Genomic DNA, 24,159 nt, shown 5'->3' with positions numbered 1-24,159 from the left:
TATCAATAAGAATTTCAAGATGAAGTTCGATGTGGTAATCACTGTCCCATGATTGGCTAGTTCCTTCTGCTGACATAACCGGGCCCGCCCGCTTCCCGAGGTCGGCGAAGAAGAGAAAGACACCGCGCGAGAATCATCCTCCAAACACCACGGAGCATCACCGACGACGTCTCAATTAATCTCGCACACAGCACAGCAACCAGCTGGAGGAAGACTGGGAATAAGGATAAGACGACGACTACAACACCGTTTTACGCATATTATCCCATCTGCAACACTCTTCTCTCTCGTTTCAATTGGAGGGCATCCCCAAAGACATCCGTCAAAATGGCCTCCCTACGCCCGACCTCCCGCCTGATCGCTGCCTCTCGTCCTCTCTTCCGCCCCTCTGTAGCCTCGAGATCTTATGCCACCGTCGAGTCTGGCTCCAAGATCGCAGATCAGACCCCGGCGACATCGGAATCCCCCAGACTCAAGACTTTCAAGGTCTACAGATGGAACCCGGACAAGCCCACCGAGAAGCCCTACATGCAAGACTACACCCTCGACCTGAATAAGACCGGCCCCATGGTACTGGATGCCTTAATCAGAATAAAGAACGAGCAGGATCCGACCTTGACCTTCCGGAGAAGTTGCAGAGAGGGTATCTGTGGTAGCTGTGCCATGAACATTGACGGCGTTAATACGTTGGCTTGCTTATGTATGTCCAACTTTTCATTTCCACACATCACGTACCACCTTGATTTATACTGAACTATGAACTATACAGGCCGTATCCCTACTGAGACTGCCAAAGAGTCGAGAATCTATCCCCTCCCCCACACCTACGTAGTCAAAGATCTAGTCCCCGATTTGACCTATTTCTACAAACAATACAAATCAATCAAACCCTACCTCCAGCGGGACACCCCATCTCCAGACGTATGTGCTTCACTATCTCTGTTACTCTCACAATATAACTATCTATAAAGTAAACCATCTCACAATTTCATTCTAGGGCCGTGAACACCGCCAATCACCCGCTGACCGCAAGAAACTTGACGGACTCTACGAGTGTATTCTGTGCGCCTGCTGCTCAACCTCCTGCCCATCCTACTGGTGGAACTCGGAAGAATACCTCGGCCCTGCTCTGCTGCTGCAATCTTACCGGTGGCTGATCGACTCCCGCGATGAGAAGACCGAGGAGCGCAAGGCTGATCTCGACAACAGCATGAGCGTGTACAGATGCCATACCATCCTCAACTGCTCGAGAACCTGCCCCAAGGGATTGAACCCCGGTTTGGCCATTGCGGAGATTAAGAAAATGATGGCCTTTGCATAGATATAGGATCGCACAGCTCTCTCTGTTTCTGTTCAAATTTTGTCATTTGTGTTTGTATCCTCCAATTGCTAGCGCCGGACTTGATGGCACCATCTGCTATCTTTGGTGCTACAGCTCTTTCATTCTCGTTTACAGTTCGCTGTACCGTGGCATTCCGACGACTTCCATGATGGGCCTAACCCTAATAAAAAAAGAGCGGAAAAAAGCCCTGGGTTCGCTGTCTCGCGCATTGAGGGTGCAGGGATACTGAAAAATTCTCGCCCGTTCTTTTTTTGTTTATTTTCCTTTTTCGTCAGGTTTTTAGCTCTCTTTTGTCGACATATTTTCAATTTGTTGGTTGTTTTGTTTTCTTTGTTTCTGTTCCATTCTTTACCTCTGTACATATATGGAGAATCATCAATTTGTAAAAATGCAGTGTCATAACCATATATTCAATACCTATGGAGTAGAAAAAAAAATATATATATATATATATTAATGGAAAAACCGCTAACTACGCCTTCCCGGTCGACTCCAACATATCCATCACCCCTTCCACCGCCTTCTGCATCGCCGCCGTTACCTCCTCGTGCAAGACAGTAATAGGAACCTTTCCCGCCTTCTCGCTCTGCACCCGCACATACTCCCTATTAACCACCTTATTGACATTAACCTTCGACACCCCGCACTCAATACACTTGTTAAAAATCTCTTTCGTAAACGGATCCGCGCCATGCAACACAAGCCTGACCTTATCCCCCACCGCATCCCTAATGCTCCTTAACCGGTCGTACTCCAACCGGATCCCCCGCGGGCCATACTCGCCATGCACATTCCCAAATGCAGGCGCGAGCCAATCAATCCCCGTCTCCACAAACTCCCCACTCTCCTCCGGCGTCGTCAGCAGCCCCTCCAACCCGCCCTCCACAGTATCCGCCACCCCGTCTTCCCCGCCCTCAATCCGCCCCGGCTCCGCCTCCGTCGCAATCCCCCGCGCGTTGCAGTACGCCACCAGCTCCGCCGTCCGCGCCAGGTTCTCCGCCTTCTCGTAGTGGCTCATGTCGACCATGATGCTGTCGAAGGTCAGCGGCTGCATGTCTGCCGCGCGCTTGATGATCTCGGCGCTCTGCGCGTGGTCCAGGTGGAGCGTTATGGGCACGGAGGCGGCGCGGGCGGCGCTGGCGGCGGCATGCACGAGGAGGCCACTGGCGTACTCGATGGCCCAGGGGAAGAGGAGGATCATGGCTGGGGACCGTTTGGCTTCGGCGGCACGGACGGTGGCCAGGATGCCTTCGAGGTTGTAGCAGCAGATTCCGGGGACGGCGTAGTTGCCGGCGACGGCGGCGTTGAGGAGGGGGAGGGCGCGGTTGGATTTTAGGGACATCTTGGGGATGTTTTTATATTGGGTGCTTTTTTTAAACTAGAATTGTATATTTGGTACAGTACTTTTTAAATGATTTTAAAAACAAATTTGAATGTTGTAGAAGAAAGTAAACTCTTTCCAATGTAAAAGTTGAAAGGAGGTTATCCCGAATTTATATACGTATAGGAACATCAGCGGGGTAGGAAGTGAGGGGTTATATATAAATACCAGAACTGCTCTCTGATATTCATCCCATCTTCATCCCCGAATGAAGCTCCGCTATTTATCAACACCCCACCTAGTGTTCACGTCGAGGAAAACAAAGGACTTAACTCCTGGGACTCGTCAGGGTCTACTAGAGTCCGGCAACTTAACTAGGGCTTCGCCAATAACCCCTTGGAACCGTGGTTAAATAAGCATTTCGATGGGAAGCTTAAAATAACTGCAACTAATTCGATATGGGGTTTGGGATGCTTGAATATTGTCTTGTCCTTCCAGAGCAGGCATAATGGATTGCCATCAAATAATCAAGGGGTGCATGTAACCTCCTTAGCTGATATCATAAATACCACAAATAACCAATCCCATGAGTTTGCGAATCCTAGTGAGTGAGAGCTGGGCTTCCTGCTTGGGATCTGGATATGCTGTACTGATTATAGGAACAAGGTGGAAAGGGTGTATAATAATTCTTTTCTTTGCACGCCGTGGAATTTCCACACAATCTATATGATAGTTACGTTACATTACTGTATCTACTTTCACCTTTCCTATCCCCCCTCAATAAACCTCAACAGAGCCTCATTGATCTCATCCCTCGCCTCCAACTATGTCCAATGCCCCTTCGTGCCCACACTCCTTGACACTCATCATATCGGCGGCGCCCGGTAGATTCAGCGGTCCCGGTTGCGAGGTCAGCAACAACACGGGCTGGTTGAGCTTCGGGTCCTGCGCCTGTGTCTGGTCATCGACATTGAGATTACCGACCATGGTGCGATACCACGTCAGGGAGGATTTGCAGTGACCGCGCATGATTTTGAAGGCTGGGTAAGGTAGTGAGCAGGGAGGCATTATCCAGTTTTACCTTCTTCCAGCTACAATATCCCGAAGGCAAAACTCAAGCGCATCGGATTTGCTAGCAGCGTGACGTTTTGAAAATATCGTTTAGATATTTCGTCACATTGATGTCAGCTCCTAGGTCTCCCCATGGGGGTTGCCGATCGATATTCAGGAAAACACGATTAAGGTGCTAAACCTCCGATGTCAATATGATGAAACTCACCAGGGATGGGAGGAATTATCAAATATCTTGAATTTGGAAAAGTGTAATCCAAATGATTCACCATAAAACAGTGGCACAGAAGGCGCCGAATAACAGCCTGCCAAATATCAAGTCAATCGAATTAAATAGGTTCTAAGAGATAACTGGCAAAACTTTGATTTCATTGAAGCTCGAGACCTACCCTTCCAACCAACCTAGGTAGATTCGCGATCTGTCAACAGGTCGAATCTATCTGCAAACAATTCCACTGAGTATTGACAGAAGGCCACAACCGCTCGGGTCTGAGATGTTTACTTACCCCCCCGTCCCCTGAATGCACAATTAATTCTTCCTCTCGGCTGGTGACGTGGAGTGTTCGGCTATGGGGTTGGAAGAGCCCCCCACCTACATACAGTGGCACTACCGAGTTTACGGCGACTGGGTTGCGGGACAGGGACCCTCGACTCAAGAACTCTGGGGGCGTCGCGGTACCAGCATCATGACATTAAAGAGTCACGGCAAGCAGTGGGAGGGGGTTTTCTTTCCATCTTTGGGTTCAATTCTATCTTCTTCCGTCATCGGATGAGAAGAGGCTAGAGATAGGATAGCAAGACGGGGTCTAGGCTGCGCAGGAAAGCGTGTCAGTGCACCGAGAGATACGCTCGTGATTCTTCGGGGCAGTATGGTCTTTTGATGATCTTGCGATAGAAAGAAATCACTACCATACTTAAGATGTGGGCGCTCCAGGGGGAGGGGGGAAAGGGTAGACCTTCAATATCGCCGTGCTGAGACACTGTGTTACAGTCCGGGTTGGCAGTTAAATTTTGGTGAAGCAGGGTCACAAAAGACACTCAGATACAGATTAACTTCTGTGTTTATGGCCTCGCATCCGCAGCTATACTTATATTTCCCAACAGAGGATGATGGGGAGCATGAATGCTCTTCACGAGTTGGTAGGTGCAATCAGCGATTGCTGTGTGCGTGGTCGAAGGCTATATACGAGCAACAGAGGCCTTGAGACATACTAGCTGGAGTCATCTAACACACACCGTGTCCGATTACAATTCCTAGTTAACGTTATTTCCCTGGAGAACTCCGTACACAGCAGGACACAAAGGGACTGTGTCACCAGCTGCGAGTCTGCGACACCGCGTTAGTTTCCACGCAACTGGAGATACAAGCCATGACTGCCACGCATCAGATCATCAAAACACACCAATACCAAAGCTGGTTTTTGAGAGCAAAGTGTAGTTACGGATTATCGTATTCTGTGTCCATCCCTGACGGTCAGGAACCACACAAATTGATAGCTTTGATGTCCTCAACAAACAACAAACCTTCTCTCCCGCATCTCAAGGGCCTGCAACCCGCTCTTTTCATTTCGAGCGAACTCATTCGCAAATTAGAAGGAGTTAACTAAGGCATCCTTCTCTTTTCGCTGTGGCCCCGAAGGTCTTAATCTCTTTGTTGCTTGCTCCAGTGCTTGCGCCATAAATTTGTATCCTTTTTGACATATGACCAGCATACACTAGCCTGACTGTGGTTGAGACTATACGCAGTTTATTGATGAATAACTCAAAGAGTCTAGTTGACAGATTCATTCTTTGCTTCAATTCATTATAAAATGATAGGATTGAAAGTATAGTTGATTAAAAAACAGTACTTATTCTTCATCTCCCGTGTAACTACTAATGTATTGAAGAAAGGACAATGTTTAGTGTATTCTGGTTAGTTAAGTTAGTTAGTTACATGCTCACAAAGGAAGCAAAATTTATAGCGCAGCTTATTAATATAGTTACAGCACAAAATGGACAACAACAGCTTCATTTTCACTGTTTTTATTAGCAACAAAATTTTTTGAATTTACTACGGATCTCCCAGCATGCTCACCCCCCCTTGGTCTAAAATCGATAGTTTTTTCTATCCTGGAGAGCTTTTGTAGAGACAAGCTTCGCGCGAAGCTTGCATAATGATGCGCCAGATTTATTTGTGACACCGTGTTGACGAGATACACATGCAGCGGAATGAAACAGGATGACCAAGTCAATATCTGACTGTTGGGAAATATATTTAGACCGTTGAACAAAGGCGGTTGGCTATAAATATGCCTATAGCAAACCCAAGCGGTCGCGTTTCAAGGACCCAAGTCGCGGGAAGGAAACAACACCTTTGGCCAAAAAGAGGACTGCTTTTGATGCAGTGCAATTCAATGAAAATACCATTGATCATGATCAACGCACTCTATTATTACCTCGCTCATGCGAAATGCGGATGATTTGCACTACTATGCCCGCATGCACGAAGCAACAGTAATAAATAGCTGCCTCCGCAGCTGCTGCGCTCTGCTCATATAAATATCTACGTCGCCAGCATCCTTTCACCCCCCCCCCCCAGGAGCTGACGAAAACCATCTTTCAATTCAATATCTACCTCGCCGCACCGTTATATCATCCTTCTCCATTTCCAATTCCTCTCAGTACCCATGAAGTTCACTCTCCTTGCTACTCTTGCCCTCATCGGCACTGCTATCAGTGCACAGACTTTGGTATGAATATTAGACCCGTCCATGCTTATTATTACAACCAACAGCGCGAGCTAACCTCATTCAAGCTCCCTAATGGAAAGGACTGCAAGGAAGATGGGAGTATGGGGATCTGCGAGAGCGGGTACTGCGAGGTTCGTTTGTTCCATACCCCCCGTGCCCTTCAAGCTTTTGGGGAAAGCTTTTGAACAAGCTGACTCCTTTACGAAACTGCTAGCAACTCCCCAAGGAGAAAACTGGAACGTGCAAAGATCTGAAGAAGGACGACTAGAAATGTCGGTTGTGGATGTGTTCTGTTAGCTACCTATCTAAGTAGCTATGTTCTGGAAAAATAATGTCGTCGTTGTTTGAACTTATTATTGTTATTGTTGTTAGCACTTCGCAACATCTACTCCGTACTGGCCCCATACCCCTCCCTATTCAATGGAGTTTTGTTGCCTTTCCATTTCTGATTTTACTTTAATGAACGAGATACTTCTTGGAGAGCAGTTGTAAACTCCAAACCTACCTTATAGAATACAGAACATTCAAAAAAAAGTCCTCCTAGGTAGCTGCTGCAGAACCAAACAAAAATAACCTAAATACTTCTACTACGCTACGTCTACAACCTCACAAAAAGAAAAACCTAGCAAAAATGACCTCCGAAACCATACCCAGGCAACTTTGCCAACCGTCCCCAGGAGGAGGTCGAGGAAGTCGCCAGAAAGGGCTGCCAGTCCACCCATGCCAACGGCTTCGCCAACATGGATCCAGCTATGCAAGTTTCGTCTTCTTTTTCCCCCCCTTTCCCCCAACTATACCTACCCACATATTAGATTGCTCATACAATAATGGCTAATATAATACGCTATCCTCCACTGAACACCATGAGATCTCTCCTCCATGGGCGGCCAGGAATCCGGCGGCAAATTAGAGGGGGGTGAGCGGACACGCGAGGCTGCGCACCGCAGCGGAGAGGCTTCGTGCGCAAGTTCGAGCCTGGCATGGGAGGGTGAAGGGGCCGGGGGGAGGGGGGATGGCCGTGATTATGAGGAGTGATTGATTTGTATTTAGTGGGGTTATTTATTATGGTTAGGGGGGGTGGGGCAGGTTGTGTTGTCGGTTTGGATATATGTTGAATCATGTGTGACGCGTGTATGATGTATGATATTATGTATGGATATGTTTGGTGATGCATGGAAACCACCGTTGCTCAATGAAAGGTCGGACAATATTTGATTTTCATACTAAGTCTTTTTCTTGTGTAAAAGAGTGTCATTTAGTTGGGGAGCATTTCTGGCTTGTGGTAAATTAACAAACTGCTTCGGAGCCATTCAATCAACTTTTTCCTAATGGAATTTTTTGTGTGCAGGAACGCAACGCCTGCGCAAGTAACGATGCCACCACAATTGGATTGTATAAAACATATTCGGCGGACGGGGATCCCTAATAACCCATGTTGATCGAGAGGGTCTGAAGTGAGCTTCAAGCCTTGACCGCAGCGGCCTCAAGCCGTCGGAACCCACCCTCAGCAGCAACCTTACGCTGCAAGTCTGCCATCCGACACTGGTCGCCCGTCGGATCGCCAGACTCAGGCTCAAGTTCCCAACTCAAGAACTTATTCGTGTAGTTTGGTTCGAAGCTGGCATCCAGGATATCGAGCCGTTTGCCGTAGTTGGTCACTTTGACCCAGTCTCGCTGGACGTTCTTCAAATCCTTACTGAAGTAGGCGAAGGAGCGTTCGAAAATCTTGCGGTTGACTGGCGTGCCCATGATGGGTTTGACGTCCACGTACTCTTCATAGGCCTCCTTCGGGTTCGCGAGGACGTAATCCGTTGCCTTTTTGACGGCCTTGAGGAACTTGGAGACTTTCTCCGGATTCTGAGAAATAAAAGTCTCGTTGCCGATGTACAGGATGGAGCAGAAGCAGCAACAACCGAGCTCGGCGAGCTGGTCGATGCGGAGCATCTGGACGTCGGAACGGGGGCGATTCTGCTCAGCCAGCCATTCCTCCAACTCGACCATTTGTACATTCTCGAGGCCGATGCCCGCGTCGATCTCGCCGCGCTTGATGGCCTTGCTGATGTTCATGCCGCAGCGGACGGCGGTGTAGTCAGATGCGGACATGTTGTAGTATTTGGTAAGTTCATCGATTTGGATCTGGAAAATTTCAGGTGAGCGACCTATCATTACACTGTTAGACAGGGGGAGGCCGGACCTTTCCGAATTCGCCAACGTATCCAATCCGCTTCCCTTTGAGGGTGCGGAAGTCAGTGGTAATACCGCTGTCCTTCAAGTAGACAATACCGGTAAAAGGCTCGTCCAGCAGCGATCCGACGGAAACAACTGGGAAGTTGCGAGCTTTCGCCTAGATGAATCCATGAGCATCTCTGTTTTCATTACATGTAGTAAAATGAGTGTGCACTAACAGCGAGGGTATGGATCATGGCTTTGAAGCCCATGTCAACCTTTCCACTCCCAATGATCTCGGTCACGTCAGACGGGTCATTAGGCTCAAGAAGGGCCACTTTGATGCCCTCATCCTTGAAATAGCCCTTGGATTGCGCGAGGTAAAGGGGGATATGATACGGCGTCGCATGCCTTCACATCATTCAATTAAACTATTCTCAGAAAACTGGAGTTCGATGTAGCTGGCTGCAGCTGGATATATTAAGCATGCCCATCATCGAGCTCAAAAAACATACCAATTGGTCAAGAAAGTAATCTTATCGGTAGACATGATGGCAACAGGAACGATGTAAGTTCAACAATTGAGTGTCACTGCCAGAGTCAGCATATCAACAACACCAACACAAATAGGGAGCCTTGGATATTAAGCGTAACATGTCCTTTCGCTGGAATTACCCAGATCAAGTTCAGACAGTATAATCTCAGAACGACCAGCTCCATGCCCCACCAGCGTGTAAAGCCCAGTCCAATTCAAAAAAAAGTGTGGCCAGATATGCATATATTATATCCACAAGGGCACAAGCTTTTAGAGAAGAGAATATAAATGATAACCGGGCGCTGAGTGGAACATGGAACTGGTCGAACACCTGCCATGTGCACGCATGTTTTTTCAACAATACCTTGACCATATGGCAACTCCATTGCAAGAGAGGACGATGTCGCTATCCATGCTGAGCCGTACCCAGATGAAAAGTTGTTCGGAAGCTAGAGGCGAGGAGGGAGAATTGATTGAAAGAGAAGTATAGCTATCTCGGAAGATGGCTGAGCTGGAATTGAGGTTTGTCAGACGTCTGACGGGGGAAGAAGATACATGCAAGTACTCGGCTTGAGGTTGGAGGGGTTGATTCCAGGTTATATAGCCGGGAGCACGTGGTCAGCGGTGCCCTAATTCGATCCTTCGGTGAGCCGAGCGGCTAGAAAACTATAGTGATTAATGAATGACCCGGTCATTATTGCGGAAGAGCGAGCGAAGCAATGGAAGAGAAAGGCAAAAAGTTTGATCAATCACTGCTCTCCGATTGATCAGAACTGAAGTAAGTTAGTTCCCTTATTCAAACTACAGAACATGAGTCATCGTAAAGAGTAACTGTAGTTAGGCAACTTCAGCTTCAAATCTGCCCCTCTCATCCATGTTGGCTTTGAATATTTATTAGTAGTATTAATAAAAGAGATAGCTACAGTGAATAACTTTAGAAGAAATCTAGCAAAGTCTATAAATATTAAAAAGATGTATAGAACACTGTTAAGAGAACTATATACACAAATAAATATCAATTAAATAAACCATACGCCCCAATATTTCTAATACCTTTGCTGCAAAGCGCCTATAAATCAAAATCTAATTCAGCGGCCCGAAATCTCCACTTCTTTTAAGTAGAGATTCAGTGGGTGCCCGCACCCGATAAGACAAACCATTTCTACCAAAGCCCCTCACTACCGCCAGCAGACATGACTCCATTCTTGTGGGTAGCCATGCTGGGATGTGTCAACAAACTGTAGCTGTTATGTAGCCTGTATTCAACAACACGGTGGTAGTTCCGCGACGTTTCGCAGAAAATCAATCTTCTCATAGGTGGTGTGTTGAGAGGACCTTAACCCTCTCTGTCTAGCTGTCCGGCAACTGACTCTGTAGTGGGCAGATTCGATTGGGAGAACAATATGTGTTATGTCAACTCCCGAGCATCGCAGGGGGCGTCAGGTTTCCCGTTCATTTTCTTTTTGTGGAGGACATAATCCTGCATTTAATTCAAAGTCGTCTTGGGTCCATTGAACCATTTTCTTGCGAAGAGGAAATAATATAACAGAGCACCTCCCCAAATAGTTACGTTGACCACCACAGTGTAGTTCATGGTTTCCGCTGTTAATTATTTCTTAGGTTAGCCTCGGATCACCAAATAAGGAAATTGAGAAATCAACATTTGAGGTGTATTAGAAACCATTGGGATCGCGTACCTGTTGGGTGTGGCCCTTGTGTGGGGAACATGCAGAGCGAGATGGCGAATGCCAGATAGATCAGCGCGGCGATAGCAATCGGTGTGCTCAGTCGGCCAGTGTAAAATGGGCCTGGTGTGAATTTCTTTCGACCCCAAGCAACACGGCAAAAAATCGCTATGGCCCAGGCTAGGTCATTTGCGGCGACACCAAGAGAAAAGAGGGCTTTTGCAGCGGTGGGATGGATCAAGCAGAGGAGACCAACGGCGATCGCGGATCCCGCACACCCCCAGACAGTTCGCACAGGTTGAAAATGAATTCTCGTACTAACGACGCGGAAAAAAGTGGAGAAGGGGAGTGCGCCGTCTCGAGCGAATGCCCAACTTTGTCGGGATGCAGCCAGGAGCTACATTATTGTCCAATTAGTAACGTAATTGTTTATTTCGTTGGGCTACAGCTCTAGAAGCCTTACCAGACTCAATCCCATGAAATACTGCAGGCATGCCATAAGCACCATAAAAGCAATCGCGCCGCTTTTTCCGAGAGCATCATAATAAATCTAGTATAGTTAGCGAGAGAGCACATAGAAGTCTGTCCAACTATCAATAGAAGCACATACCTGGGCCATTGGTTGTCCAAAAGGACTCTGTAATAGACTTCCAATGTCTGGATTCATACATGCTGCAATTACACAGATGGAGATAAACCCAAGAACCCAGCACGCTGCAATAGATCCTAAGATACCGCGAGGAACTGCCTTTGGTGCATCCATTGCCTCTTCACTCATATAGACACAGGAATCAACACCTCCAATTGACCAGATAGGAGACAACCAAGCAAGCATGAATGTCCAGCCAGAGGGCCAAGTGGTAAAATTATCCTGATGGAAAAACACATAATCCTTAGAGTTCAGACCTTGCTCAGTTCTGGATTTACCAATTGGTAATGCAATCACAGTGGCCATAACCAGCAACACATTAGCCACAATAAAGGCAGTCTGAATCTTGTGCATGTTCTTGGCAGCAAATGTTGCCAGAATTGCATGGGTGATTACACACCCTACAAAGACTCCAAATACAACAGGAGAGGACGCAGTCCATTCACCGTTTGAAGCAATGGATGGAATTGATAAGATCATCAAAGCAAATCCATCTGTGAAAAAGTCAATAGAAGAGCAAGAGATTGAGGGTTCTGAGGTCAGCGCCAAATCGATGTGCTGACAGTGGAATTGGGAAAATATACATACAGTCAACTGAACATGTTCCTCCAACAAGCCCAATTGTACCGCTATATCCGACAAGAAAGCTTAGAGGGTTTTTAAACTTCTCTTTTGCAAAATAATGCGTCCACCAGTACAACCCGCCAGATGTAGGGAGTGAAGATGCGAGATCAGCCTGGAAGAAAATGTTATTAGAGAGTCATAAAAGAGAGTCATATTATGATATCATATTATACCTACTATTGCGAGACCAACGATAAAAATAAAGCCGCTTGCAGTAAGCCAACCCTAGAAATTCCAGGAAATCTAGTCAGTTGGCGCATTTCACACTTCACCATCGGTTTAAATGTGACAGTAAACATACCCAAACCATACCAGCAGGCCCCGCGGGCAGTGAGAAAGTCAAGGATGCTGCAATTGATGGTAAAAGGCCCATAACGCTAAAAGCAATGGCAAACATATGAATTGAGGAATATTGACGTCGAAGTTCCTGTTTATAACCCATTGTCGCTAAATAGTAGTCGACGGAGTAGTTGTTAGTATGATAACTACAAAAAAAATCAAAAGAAGTCAGGAATCACTGACCGAGAAGTTCGACATCCCCTTCGTCAGCGAGTTCAGAGTTGTTAAAACTTAGAATACTCATGTTTCCGTCAATTCCCTGGTCTCCGATTGCTGGAACCAGCTTGTCATTCGTAATGGTGGCGCCCATTTCTGTGGGGGAAATAATTCGCCGCTCAGAAGCGAAAGAAGTGTTAAGGAAAGAAGGCTAAGAAGATAACGAAAATTAATGAGTGTCGAAATTCGAAAGAAATCACTGCTCTATGCTGTACTCCGTAGTAGCAGTCAAATGATACAATATAAAGAACATAAGTAAAGAGTGCATTGTGGGGAGAAAGAAGTCGCTGTTCGGTGATACAGCAGTCAAATAGTTTAATATATAAGCTAGAGAAAGCTGAAAGCAACCATAGCTCTTCATGCTTTCAGTCATTCATTATATTAACCCAGACACGCAGAATCAACTTGACAAACAGTGGGAGGAGCTATACATAGTAAGCTCCATTGAAAAGGGGCGACAGCAAGGGTTTTAGCTAGCGGATTGCTAGCCCCCGTCTGGGAATTATATTGTAGTAGAGCATCTGTCAGAGTGTTCTACTCGAAGAACTTGTTTGGTAACAACACGCAATTGGGGCTGGCAGCATTGTTTCATCGCTCCACTGAAAGCGGTGATAGATTATTCTCCGCAGTCAGCAAGGGAAAAGGTGCCGTAGCCTCGCGGGTTCCGGGCTATAAGGTGCGGAGTTCCATCTGGATGCGGAAAATCATCGCTATCAAAGCTCAAAGCTAGCATTCCCAGTAACAAGATCTCACCGCGCAGGTCAAACATATCTTGAAGAATGATGAGTTTTAGTTTTCTTCAGGAGAAAGCTTCATAGAACCCTTGGCATATCCACGTGATGTGATCAAGCCCTAATTCCCGGAGCTAGAAGGGAATTTTCAACTTCCCGAAGTCACCAGTATTTTTCTTCGCATTTTCATGCCAAAATAAATATACAAATATATACAAATATATACAAATTTAGATGCACATATGAGCATGATTCATTCTCTGCTAGGATAATTTAGTGTATGTAGATATTTGGCGGAAATAAACAAATATAGAGGGCAAGCATTTAAATCTGGAGCTTTAAGTACGGAGTAAGCTAAGTTACCTTATCCCAGTAGCGAACGGCTAGTTAGGGCTTACCGTTATTATAGTTCATATAAAGCTCACCTGCTGACAAGTTCATTAACGGACATTTCAACTACTATGTAGATGGATCCTAGGTTTTTAAATGCTCTTAATTAGAATAGGGCCTGTCTGTGCACTAAATACGCCTCCAACGCCAATTTTTAAACTAGGCCGTTCTGCCAGAGGCGTTTGCGGATCCATCTACTACTAACTTACGCGTAGATATGTCTCACACATCTTCAGGACAGCTTTCGGAGAGATGATTTTTATCCATATTCCCCAGGCTCTTTCTCTATGTGGGTGATGTGTTGAAGTTAAAATATAGAACTGAATCTACATAGATGTTGAGAAACTGTGGCGATGTATATATATATCCCATACATAAATGTACGGAGAACTCCATACAAATTACTGCATGATATTTGATTAGTTAGTCATAGCTGTGGCATTGAAATACGCAGAAGAGCTAACGAAAACTTCCAAAGGCCATTTGTATCATGCACAGCGTAGAAAATTATGAAAATCTCTATCAAAGAGTTCGAGTTAATTCGTCCGGCACATCCTCATTACTGGGGAAAATGCACCACCAGACATCCCGAAGCTACCTGTAATCCACTGTCCTGGAACCTGGCCTCGTGGCGGCCTCCGGACCCTTGGCCAAGCCATCGGAGAGATAATTAACGTGGGAAGTTCCCTGGTTAAAAAGGGGAAACATTACTGGGGCAATGGATCGAGAATTGCTCAAGCTTCAGAGGTAACTATTCTTAACGTAGTAGCTCTAACATACGCATAGTATTATTAGTTCACCACGAACTCACACCCCTATCCATTGGATATATGCAGTTTAGGGAACACCAATTCAAATTTTCTCTTCTCTCATATTTTCCCTGGTAATCAATCTTATGAAACAAATGGTTTAGGTTAAATAACAGTCGTCAACTTCTGACACTCATACTCCAGGGGTTATTAAATAGAGTTTTATACCATGTGGCTCTGCGCGCGAGTTCGTGGTGAAATCTGTTCGTTATCTCCAGCTGAGGGGAGCTTCATCCAACCTGGCCGTAATCAAGACATATGCCGAAGAGCCAGGGTCGGAGCAAACACCACGAACTGCATAAGCCGCGTGCACTACTTTAGACAGATAGGATGTTCTGTATGCCGGACAATAGTTCCCGTCTCCCTCTCCATGCTCAGGGGTGGGTGTGCATGTATTTATACGCTTGTGAAGGATCTTACATAGCAACAGTTGGGTGTCTAGAGCCAACTCATCCGTAAGATGCGGATAACATACGCGGGGAATTCACCGCCCCCTAAATATGTACAAAGTCAACTTTACGGCTGGGGAGAGAGAATCAAGAGTAGCTACTTACATTATCCTTTCCATTCTGTTGCCTGGAGCCTTAACTAGAGTAGCCTTGCTCATTCTCGGGTGTCATGAGTGAGAGCTTACATTCTTGCTGTGAAGGTGTAAGTTGGTGGAAGTACGGAGTAGAGAGCTAGTAAAGAATCTAAGGACTTAAAGCATTCTAGCCATTCATATATAGCTGGTCTAGCCATCGCCTTAGCACTAGATACTGAACTGTGAGAGGCCCCGTCCGAGCTTAAATGAGTGGGAGCTGAAACGGGATGATAGACACGGGGATATTTCCTGGTAACTAACAATCTCTTGCTTAGTTAATGTAGTTACTGGCAAATCAACCCGCTTTTCTCTGCCGATTCCCCCTAGTTATGGAAAAGGATGTTTGTTGCCTTTGAGCAGTCAGCCTCCTGAATCTTGTGACACTCTGACAGCCAAAATCCTTCTCTCCGAGCTTTTCTGATCGCACACTGCATAATAATGAAAAATGATACGATACATTTGGTCCATAGGAGTAGAAGAAAATCCTGATACTGATATTGAATTCTAACACGGAGGGAAAAGGTGGCAATAGCCAAAAAAGAAAATAAATAGATAAAGATAAAAGAAGAAAGAAGAAAAGAAGTTAGGAAAGGAGTGGTAGTGTTATGTGCGGGTTTTGGATGGAAACCACAGGATATGCAAAGAAGTAGATTATATACAAGGAATACGGCGTGGAAGATATAGACAGCCATGAGAAGTTGGACATATATAAAATATCCCGCGACGAAATGGATCACACCACGAGCTGGATCACTTTGTACTGTGCCACTGCGCGAATTTAGTATGAGAAGGTACCTTGCCGTGTTCGACTTGTTCGCCTTTGACTACTCTCTCATAGTTAACAACTAAAATTAGTGTATTGGTACAAAGTGATCTAGGTCATGGTGTGATCCATTTCGTAAAGGAACATTTTATATATATATATATATATAGTTTAGATAAAGAAAAGGTGAGGCAAGCAATGAAAGAATCGCTCATGCACATCCCACACCACCACCTATTTTTACTCGCCTTCTTCCGCAATATTGTGTTTGCCAACGATAGATAGGAAGACCTGGTCAAGGGTCGTTTGGCTGACAGAATAGTACTCGAAGCCAAGCGTATCCTTGTTGCGCTCAAGAAGGGTGAAGAGCTTGCTAACATTGATGCCAGCGCCAGTAGCAGCAAGTAGGCCAGGGGAAGACGGATTTGGTGGCGAGAAGGACGCAGCAGTGTCGGCAGGACCCTTCTCGCCAAAATTGTACGAGATTTGGTGATCAGCATTGTTCTGAGACGAGATCCAGTTCTTTGAATCCGAACCCCGCGTGGCCACAGATGATAAGCCAGGGACGCTAAACCGTAGTTGGCCGTGGTAGGTCTTTTGCTCGATCGATGCACTAGGAAGGGTGGTCGAAACCCAATTGCGCATTCGCTCCATATCGGCTTCTGGAGTGTGAGGCGCGGATTTGTGCACGATATGTACATAGTAAACGTTACCATGGCGGCGGCGGAGGTCGTCTGTGGTGCCGAGAGCAAGCATCGTTTTAGCCATGATACCGGCCCGATTAGCGAGAGCGTCTGCCTCCTCCATTGAGTGTGTTGTCAAGACCAATGAGCGCCCGGGAACGACGGACGCAAGTGTTCTCCACATAACACGCTTGGAGGCTGCATCCATTCCTGATGAGGGCTCATCAAGCAGTAAAACTGTTGGGTTGCCCATCAATGCAATCCCCAGTGACAGTTTTCGTTTATTACCGCCAGATAGGTTGGAAGCCATTCGATCGCCATAGGGCGTAAGGCCAACAGCACGGATGACCTCTCTGACGTTATGTTCGACGTCAGGGACGCCACGGATACGGGCATAAAATCTCAAATGCTCGAGGACGGTCATCTGATCTATGGCGTCAAATTGAGGGCATACTCCCAGATGGGCGCGTGCGGCGGCGCGTTGTTTGGAAACCGGGATATTTTCGACGAAGATTTCACCGCCATTTCGCGATGGTTGGATGTCTCCTCTGATAAGTGTAATGGTGGTGGATTTTCCGGCACCATTGGGTCCAAGAAGCGCGAATACTTCACCACGGGCAACGCCAAAAGTAATGTCCTGAACAGCCACGAACTGTCCAAATGATTTAGTTAGATGTACCACTTTGAGGCCATCATTGAAGGCGGACATCCGAGCAAGTTCATTGCCAAGATCTCCGTCGTTGGCGACATCAATCTCGGGATCTTCTCCTTTGACATCTTTTCTAAACCTTTTGAGTAGTGGGCCGCTGTCCTGCCACAGCAATACACCAAACAGAAGCAACGATTGTAGAGAAAGGTATAATATAGGCCCACCATAGAGGGTGATTTCCCCAGGATACGTAGCAACCTCTTTATCCCGACACAGGATGGAGAAAAGGTTGAGAGACACAAACAAAGCTCGAACTACATTGCCAATGGGCACAAAGGCAGCGATGACGAAGTGCACAACGTTGAGCACGCGGTCGATCTTGTCAAACGGGATGTAAGTCAGAACTGACAAATACGCGATAAGATAAAGCAAGAAGCCAACCCTAATTCATGTCAATATGGCAACAACCGTTTTCTGGGATCCAAGGAAGATCACTCACGCTTGTCCGCCGGCCGCAAAGGCAAATGCGGCGAGCTGAGATTTTGCAAAAATCGATATGACATACGCAAGTAACGTCGATGCCAAACCATAGAGGAACAGGACAACAAATAAATACCCAATATGGTACCACTCCCTTGACACAGCAACGCAAATCACGATGGTTAAAACAGTGCTAGCTGTGACGATTAAAAAATCGAAAGAGACATATGCTAGCCAAAGCGGAAGACTCCGAACGCCATTGCTATAGTGCAAGGCTCGAATGTTGCGCAACCGTTCTATAGTTATATAAAGTGAGAAGAAAGCCGGGTAGGCAGCCAAGGCCAGACCAAAGTAGGTGATTAGTATTAGGGAGTCTGCCGAGTTGTTTGCCCAGGGGATTTCAAATCTTTGGTATTGAGTATCGATTTGTATGCCTGTCAGCAGACTATCCATTGAATTTTGTATGATCACCGCAAATGAGACGTCACCGTCACCCCTCCAAGCAAAAGTAGGGGGCGAAGAATCATCCCCAAGGAAAAAACCGCCTGGCGTGACATTGCGGAAATTCGTATCGATGTAATTATTGAACTCTGGGAGGGTGTTGACAAAATGGGTTCTGTTATGCAAATATGAAAGATCCAGGCCACCAGGTCCGCCTTCACTGGGAGCTAGTGAGAGTGAGGAGAACTTGTTCGACGGTCCAACAACCAAATTGAGGTTAAGCTGAGATAGTATCGACTTGATATCACCTTGAAGCACCGTCTCTGGCCCCATACATCCTGGTCGCTTAGAGCCCTTGAGGGAGAGCGTGACAAGGCTAGCTGCAATCACGGGTATAAGGAAGGCTGCAGTATAAGGAAGCCAATTCCGACGCAGAATTATTGCTCTCTTGCAAAACAGAATCCAGGCTTGACGTGCCATGCCTATCTGGCCACCAGTAAGCAAGTCGGGTGCCTGGTATTCAGTTTTGCCTCCTTTGGGTTCGTCATCGCCATGCACATATGATCGACCCATCTCCTCTGCCACTTTCAGGAACACATCCTCAATGGTTGGGCCGCTGACACGGTACTCTGTGATACCGAGCTCTTCTAAACGAGAGACAAATGCCGCCGCTTGCGCAGAATCGGGAACGTTGTAGACGGTTTCGTCATAATTGTCTTCGCGCGGAATACCATGAAACTGTGGGATTGCCGCACTCTCAGATCCAGGGACATTGTAAACGTGAATCCGATACCCAGAGCCGAGGTTATGCTTCAGTTCAACGCTCGAGCCTTGAGCTTTTAATACTCCTTTTGATAAGATCCCAATGTGATCAGCTAGGAGATCAGCCTCGTCCAAGAAGTGTGTTGTTAACACAATTGTTCGTTTACCCCGTTCTGCGAGTAGAATATCCCAGATTCTCCTTCGAGAGATTGGATCTAGGCCGGAAGACACTTCATCAACGCAGCATATTGACGAACCGCCAGTGAACATCATAGCCAACTGCAGTTTTCGCTTTTGTCCTCCGGAAAGTGATCTAGACCACGCATTGACCTTTTTCCCCAAGTCGCAGGCCTCGATCAGCTGGGTTAAATGCTCATTTGTATCCACAGCCCCCTCAGCTTTGAGCTTATTAAACACCTTTATGTGCTCCATAACCGTGAGTCGATCCCAGAGAACATTCTTCTGCGGACATAATCCAAATCCACTCTCTCCATCTGAATAGTTGACTGTGACCTCCCCGGACGTTACTTTGGAGAGCCCAGAGATTGCATCTAACGTTGTAGATTTGCCGCTGCCATTCGCACCCAGCAGAACCATTATCTCACCCTTTGTGATATTCAGGGTAAGGTTATTGACAGCCACAACTGGTTGCCGACGACTGCCAAAAAAAAGCCCGATATTCCTATACAACCAGTTCACAGGATATATCTTGGTAAAGTTGGTTAAGGATACAGCAGCAGAGGTGGTACCAGATTTCGTGATGGTTCTGCCCCTGGATTGGGTACCGTAGAGCAGGCGTTCCATCACACCAGCTAAGACTGGATACACCACAATCTGGACTATTAGAAATACGCAAAGGGCGATACCGGGAATTGTCCAAGGAGACTCAGGCGCGGCTTTGACGAGATTAGTTGGCAGATTCTGGCGCTCCCATCGTGCCATTAAAATGATAAAGTAAACATAATTCATAGGTGGGAAGAGGAAAGTGAGAATCCCAACGCCCGCGTTGGACTCGGGGCCAATTACTTGGGCGATAACACCAAGCAAAAGACAGACTATCACAGCCGTAATGCCACTGAGCTGAGCCCGTTTGAAAAACGACGCCCCGAACAGGGAGAAAGATGAGAGGGCCAAGCCAGCAAGGAGATGGTATATGATCAAAATGGCATGAGACGACTTGCTATAGACTCCGAAGTTTAGGATTATAGCCATGACAATCCAGCCCGGGGCGTAAATCATGTCAAGAGCAAGATGAGCTGAGAGAAATCGCACCGCCTGAGGTATCCACGGAGAACGACTTGGAATCATACAATCGATAAGTTGACTCATGCCCAACTCGCGTTCAGCGGCGACTAAGCCGGTCAGTTGGTAGGTGACACCAACCATACCGATGAAAATGGCAACGCCAAGGAAGTTCATGATAGACCCTGTATACCTTACTCGGATCTCATCTGCTCGTTCGTCGGCCGTTTTCGAGGTAAACGGGTATTCCATTATCTATACAACGAGAGGAAAATAGAAATGAATTAGTGCCGTAATGGAGAGATCCGATGTGAGGCGGGAAACCACAAACCTCTTGGTCGAGCACAGAATCCTTTACTGTATCGTTGAGAGACGCAATCGCCGCGTCCATTGCATGTTGAAAAGGAAGAACGTATATCTCCGCGTCATTGTCCATCCTGTCCGTACGGATTTTGAAACCTCCCAAAGAACCGTCGGCTTTGATTGTATAGTTCCATCGCTCGCCCGGTCCTTCGTTGGGCGACGAATAAAAAACAGCAGCGACGATACACGGACTTGTTCCCCGCAGAGTGCTCCGACACGAATCTGATAGGTTGTCGGGCGAAGATAAAATTTCGACGATCCTCCCGCTTTCTCTGAAGGGTGCGGCCACCCGCAGTATCACACGCTCTATATCGCCACCGGTCAAGCCATTATTTACGAAAACAACTTTATTCCTACCACCAGAGACGCCGCTGAGGGCTTCGGGGATAGAACGGACTGGAGTTGCATCGCCAATGCCATACACAGCAGGGGGGACGAAGAGGTTACGAGCATAGGACCTGACGGCAGGTAGATATGCTGTTAGCCACAAGGAGAGAGAGCCATGGCGCGGACGGACAGGACAGGAAACCGTACAGAAATGCTATGAAAATCACGGGTAACAAGAAAGCCCGCAATGGTGTCGTCAAGTAAGGCCGCACGAGAGTGAGCAAGAGGTTCTTCACCGTCAGCGTCCATACCTGGCGCGCGAACCTCATGGCTAACTATGGCACTCTTGAGTCGGCCTCCAGCTTTCAAGGCAGAAGCGAATCTTTAGACTCAGTGACCCAGCCGTATAGTTATATCAATTGTTATGTACACTGCGGTGTTGCGATGGGAAGAATAACTCGAAGATTAGTGCTTATTTATAGAAATATCAAGGATACACTGGAGCCTCCTCGATAGTCAGTATATTTAATAAGACTCACTTGATCATGTTGCGAATTCACGACAATACAATGTTGTGTCTTGGCCGGATATCTCATCCATGAAGTGTCTTCATAATTTTCACAAAAAAATCCCCCGGCCAGGCGGCAGGGAGTTACTAATTATATAACTAATAAATAGTTCGCAAGCAGGACGACTCGCCCCCGGCTATCCCCTCCAGACCCTAGGCACAGCCTCCGCGTTGCAACATGCCCCGCTGGCGAGTATAAATATAACAGAGTATAGTAACTACACCATCCATCCCACCACTGGCATGGATCAGGAACTGTTGAAGAATCCGACATGCTAGCATCTTGACTACCAACTTACACAGTAACTAACTTACCAAGTGCACCGCCCTCAAAAGATGCGCCTGTCAGGCTGTCACTGCTGTCAGACTGCTGTCACAGCGATCCGGTTCGAGCCGCTTGCTACATACAGATTTAAGGCTGAGCCCGAAACTTTCTCAGAACCGCTCAAAAGGAACCAAAATGCTCATCAAGCCTAACTATATCGTGTTCCTGAGCTTGAACCACTGCAATATGCGGAGGACTTGTTTCTTCAGATTACGCCTCTTTCTCTCATCAAGCTGCTGTAACTGCCACAGCCAAGACCGGATACGCTCAATGTCATATTTAACTAACTACTGAATGCTCTATAGCAATTCCCATTTTTCAACCCGGCCCGGGGACGAGAATCTCTCATGGCTCTGCGGTTCCTCCAAGGTGCTGACTCTCCTTTCTCCATTCAATCTTCCAATCCCCTACCCCCCTCTACAATAGAGTTATCCCCATCCCCGCACTCGCTAGGTTCCTCACTGCGATTTGCAAGTCTACAAGCTACCAGTTACTCCGCCACGGGCATTGAGGATAGCTTCGCAGCGCACCTGTGCCGTGCGGAGCTTATTACTGGCTCCTCCTATGTTCTCGGCCCTTTGCTCCTCGACGCTTCTAAGGAGTGAGTTGCTCCCATTTTTTACCTTGCTGGTAACAGAGCGTTCCTCTCAAAGCACTGCACATCGCTTCATTGATACTGAAATGCATTCTGCATTAAGTTCGATCTAGATACTGGCACACAGGAGGTGGGGTACAAAGACGCCGACATGGGCGTAGGTTGGTTGGTATATTTATGTAGCCTCAGTACCGGAAAAAGAAGTCGATATTGGTGGATTTGCGTTTAATATTTCCCTTACAAGATTCTCACCCTGATGCTATGCTGGACAAAAGCATATATATGTATGGTGCCGCTGCCAGTGTGGAAAACTTGTAACATGTTCTGCGGTTTGATTAGAGCTCTGTGTTTAGGTGGTTGAGCCCTGCTTGGCCGTTATTATCATCTCCTGGCCTCCCTCTGGGCCTGCGTTCAAAAATTCCAGAGTATAGATTTTTCCAGACAGCAGTGTCATCGCTTCCTACCTACCCCCCGCCCAACCAGCTTCTGTTTAGGTTTTCTCTGTTTGTGCTTTGTGGCCCATGATTCCTATGAGAGGGGGGTTTCTTCTACACAATCCTCTGATCCTCAAGTAGAGATGCTCCCCTGATTAAGTTACTTAACGAAGATGGTAAAACTTATTACTAATAACATATTTCAATAAATGGAACACCGCTGAAATGCTACATAACAGATGAACAGAGGTAAAAAGACGAAGCCACCATTATTTGACGACGTCGAGCAGGCATACATAGACTGAAATGTGTTGCCAGCAAGTCAGCTTTGGCAGAACTTGTGGTCCGAAGGAGTTCGATGGTAGGAATTGCCACAATCTGCCGAATTGATATCAACACCAATCCTTGCCAACAAGAGCTATACTACAGCTGCGTGGCCATTTTTTGCAGCATGGGACAATGGGCGGCGATTAAATATCTTTCTTGGGACATGGTTGATGCCTTTAGTGGCGCCCTTTATTGCATCCCAAGATAGTGCATATAATCTAAATTTCAAGTGCGTGCAATTGGGGTTTGCTCATGTAATGAGTATTTGCCGAGCTTCAGAGAGATTACCAAACATATGTTGTCAAAGGGGAAGACAATTTCATATCCTCCTACCTATCAGATATCCAAATCAGAGAATGGTGATTCTCGAAAGCAAATGGTCGAGGCAGGAGCTGTTTAGGGCAACATCAAAGCCCACGGTAAAACACCAGCACTCGCGCCTAGCCTTAATAGCATTATCTAGACCATCCCATCCCTACAGGAACGGCAGTCTAAAGAGAGATATTGCTCTCAAATTCGCCGTTTCAGTTCATGACAGAGGCGTGCAGCAGACCAATACATCGTTACTCTGGCGACAGAGATGTTATACGAGGTTATGTGAACAATGGGAGGATCCGTATATCAAGATTCCTCCGGTAGGTAGGTATTCGACCTAGGAATGCGGTTCTATACGCGTTAGCTGTCAACGAGTCGAAAAGTAGCCGAAAAGTAGCCGTCGAACGCCTTAGTTCTCGCTTCACCGATGAAGTCTAAGGTCCTAAAATACCCCCGTGGTTCGCAATTCACCGAGGTGCCTCTCTCTATTCCTTAGTATCCAGTTCACCAGCGGAGGAACTCCTAATAATGCAAGATATATATATGTATATATCAAGCTTTTAATAAAGGGGACCTAAGAACCCGTTTAGGTGGAAATATTTTCTCATCACATAAGCATAGTTCCTATAAATTGCAAAGATAAGCGAAGGTATCATGCTGACGGGAAGAAAGGGGAAAGAAAATGGAAGGAA

At 46.7% G+C, this 24,159-nt stretch overlaps 8 protein-coding genes across 10 annotated transcripts; 3 read left to right on the top strand and 5 right to left on the bottom strand.

Annotated features, from left to right (window-relative positions):
• The first annotated feature begins 14 nt into the window (after positions 1-14).
• Positions 15-3,094, top strand: BDCG_07723 (succinate dehydrogenase [ubiquinone] iron-sulfur subunit, mitochondrial). Its single transcript, XM_045423513.1, has 3 exons — positions 15-700; positions 770-921; positions 998-3,094. The coding sequence occupies exons 1-3, from the start codon at positions 328-330 to the stop codon at positions 1,319-1,321; spliced, it is 849 nt and encodes a 282-aa protein (XP_045278892.1). The 5' UTR covers positions 15-327; the 3' UTR covers positions 1,322-3,094.
• Positions 1,630-3,039, bottom strand: BDCG_07722 (fructose-bisphosphate aldolase). The gene has a single exon (XM_045423512.1). It carries the CDS (start codon positions 2,682-2,684, stop codon positions 1,815-1,817), a length of 870 nt encoding a protein of 289 aa, XP_045278891.1. The 5' UTR covers positions 2,685-3,039; the 3' UTR covers positions 1,630-1,814.
• Positions 3,095-3,367: 273 nt separating the features above from the next.
• BDCG_07721 (uncharacterized protein) lies at positions 3,368-4,099 on the bottom strand. Its single transcript, XM_045423511.1, has one exon. It carries the CDS (start codon positions 3,729-3,731, stop codon positions 3,471-3,473), a length of 261 nt encoding a protein of 86 aa, XP_045278890.1. The 5' UTR covers positions 3,732-4,099; the 3' UTR covers positions 3,368-3,470.
• Positions 4,100-5,658: 1,559 nt separating this feature from the next.
• BDCG_07720 (protein NMT1) lies at positions 5,659-9,904 on the bottom strand. Of its 3 annotated transcripts, XM_045423508.1 has the most exons (5): positions 9,532-9,904; positions 9,148-9,223; positions 8,872-9,043; positions 8,661-8,810; positions 5,659-8,602 (listed from the first exon to the last, which is right to left on the bottom strand). In XM_045423508.1, the coding sequence occupies exons 2-5, from the start codon at positions 9,180-9,182 to the stop codon at positions 7,928-7,930; spliced, it is 1,032 nt and encodes a 343-aa protein (XP_045278889.1). In that variant the 5' UTR covers positions 9,183-9,223; positions 9,532-9,904; the 3' UTR covers positions 5,659-7,927. The 3 variants fall into 3 exon arrangements, with proteins under 3 accessions (XP_045278889.1, XP_045282272.1, XP_045282273.1); XM_045423509.1 differs by having other exon boundaries at positions 6,702-8,602; positions 9,148-9,844; XM_045423510.1 differs by having other exon boundaries at positions 6,702-8,602; positions 8,872-9,223; positions 9,594-9,807.
• On the top strand, positions 5,791-7,075 carry BDCG_17624 (uncharacterized protein). Its single transcript, XM_045426718.1, has 3 exons — positions 5,791-6,466; positions 6,532-6,597; positions 6,681-7,075. Exons 1-3 carry the CDS (start codon positions 6,404-6,406, stop codon positions 6,732-6,734), a joined length of 183 nt encoding a protein of 60 aa, XP_045282274.1. The 5' UTR covers positions 5,791-6,403; the 3' UTR covers positions 6,735-7,075.
• Positions 9,905-10,044: 140 nt separating the features above from the next.
• On the bottom strand, positions 10,045-13,447 carry BDCG_07719 (GABA permease). The gene is made up of 8 exons (XM_045423507.1): positions 12,648-13,447; positions 12,427-12,572; positions 12,303-12,350; positions 12,090-12,237; positions 11,463-11,995; positions 11,316-11,402; positions 10,865-11,249; positions 10,045-10,769 (listed from the first exon to the last, which is right to left on the bottom strand). Exons 1-8 carry the CDS (start codon positions 12,772-12,774, stop codon positions 10,654-10,656), a joined length of 1,590 nt encoding a protein of 529 aa, XP_045278888.1. The 5' UTR covers positions 12,775-13,447; the 3' UTR covers positions 10,045-10,653.
• Positions 13,448-15,495: 2,048 nt separating this feature from the next.
• On the bottom strand, positions 15,496-21,837 carry BDCG_07717 (ATPase). Its single transcript, XM_045423506.1, has 5 exons — positions 21,443-21,837; positions 21,111-21,334; positions 20,545-21,034; positions 17,788-20,468; positions 15,496-17,730 (listed from the first exon to the last, which is right to left on the bottom strand). Exons 2-5 carry the CDS (start codon positions 21,230-21,232, stop codon positions 16,197-16,199), a joined length of 4,827 nt encoding a protein of 1,608 aa, XP_045278887.1. The 5' UTR covers positions 21,233-21,334; positions 21,443-21,837; the 3' UTR covers positions 15,496-16,196.
• Positions 21,838-22,143: 306 nt separating this feature from the next.
• On the top strand, positions 22,144-22,933 carry BDCG_07716 (uncharacterized protein; the record flags this gene model as incomplete). The annotated part of the gene is made up of 2 exons (XM_045423505.1): positions 22,144-22,397; positions 22,495-22,933. 2 exons carry the CDS (start codon positions 22,144-22,146, stop codon positions 22,502-22,504), a joined length of 264 nt encoding a protein of 87 aa, XP_045278886.1. The 3' UTR covers positions 22,505-22,933.
• Positions 22,934-24,159: the final 1,226 nt, after the last annotated feature.

Source organism: Blastomyces dermatitidis, assembly GCF_000003525.1.
Source record: "Blastomyces dermatitidis ER-3 genomic scaffold supercont1.9, whole genome shotgun sequence".
Taxonomy (NCBI): domain Eukaryota; kingdom Fungi; phylum Ascomycota; class Eurotiomycetes; order Onygenales; family Ajellomycetaceae; genus Blastomyces; species Blastomyces dermatitidis.
The sequence above is the reverse complement of the archived record's forward strand: the minus strand, read 5'-3'. Positions and strand labels throughout refer to the sequence as shown.

Coding starts and splice junctions, on each gene's coding strand:
- BDCG_07719 (XM_045423507.1), bottom strand. CDS start 12,774: ATGGGCGCCACCATTACGAATGACAAGCTGGTTCCAGCAATCGGAGAC. Junction 12,573..12,647: donor AGGGGATGTCGAACTTCTCG/GTCAGTGATTCC, acceptor ACTACTATTTAG/CGACAATGGGTTATAAACAG. Junction 10,770..10,864: donor ACAAGGGCCACACCCAACAG/GTACGCGATCCC, acceptor AATAATTAACAG/CGGAAACCATGAACTACACT.
- BDCG_07721 (XM_045423511.1), bottom strand. CDS start 3,731: ATGCCTCCCTGCTCACTACCTTACCCAGCCTTCAAAATCATGCGCGGT.
- BDCG_17624 (XM_045426718.1), top strand. CDS start 6,404: ATGAAGTTCACTCTCCTTGCTACTCTTGCCCTCATCGGCACTGCTATC. Junction 6,467..6,531: donor CTATCAGTGCACAGACTTTG/GTATGAATATTA, acceptor ACCTCATTCAAG/CTCCCTAATGGAAAGGACTG. Junction 6,598..6,680: donor GCGAGAGCGGGTACTGCGAG/GTTCGTTTGTTC, acceptor CGAAACTGCTAG/CAACTCCCCAAGGAGAAAAC.
- BDCG_07723 (XM_045423513.1), top strand. CDS start 328: ATGGCCTCCCTACGCCCGACCTCCCGCCTGATCGCTGCCTCTCGTCCT. Junction 701..769: donor TAATACGTTGGCTTGCTTAT/GTATGTCCAACT, acceptor TGAACTATACAG/GCCGTATCCCTACTGAGACT. Junction 922..997: donor GGGACACCCCATCTCCAGAC/GTATGTGCTTCA, acceptor ATTTCATTCTAG/GGCCGTGAACACCGCCAATC.
- BDCG_07720 (XM_045423508.1), bottom strand. CDS start 9,182: ATGTCTACCGATAAGATTACTTTCTTGACCAATTG. Junction 9,044..9,147: donor ATTACTTTCTTGACCAATTG/GTATGTTTTTTG, acceptor AATGATGTGAAG/GCATGCGACGCCGTATCATA. Junction 8,603..8,660: donor ACGTTGGCGAATTCGGAAAG/GTCCGGCCTCCC, acceptor GAAATTTTCCAG/ATCCAAATCGATGAACTTAC.
- BDCG_07722 (XM_045423512.1), bottom strand. CDS start 2,684: ATGTCCCTAAAATCCAACCGCGCCCTCCCCCTCCTCAACGCCGCCGTC.
- BDCG_07717 (XM_045423506.1), bottom strand. CDS start 21,232: ATGAGGTTCGCGCGCCAGGTATGGACGCTGACGGTGAAGAACCTCTTG. Junction 20,469..20,544: donor ATTCTGTGCTCGACCAAGAG/GTTTGTGGTTTC, acceptor CTCGTTGTATAG/ATAATGGAATACCCGTTTAC. Junction 17,731..17,787: donor TTTGCGGCCGGCGGACAAGC/GTGAGTGATCTT, acceptor GACATGAATTAG/GGTTGGCTTCTTGCTTTATC.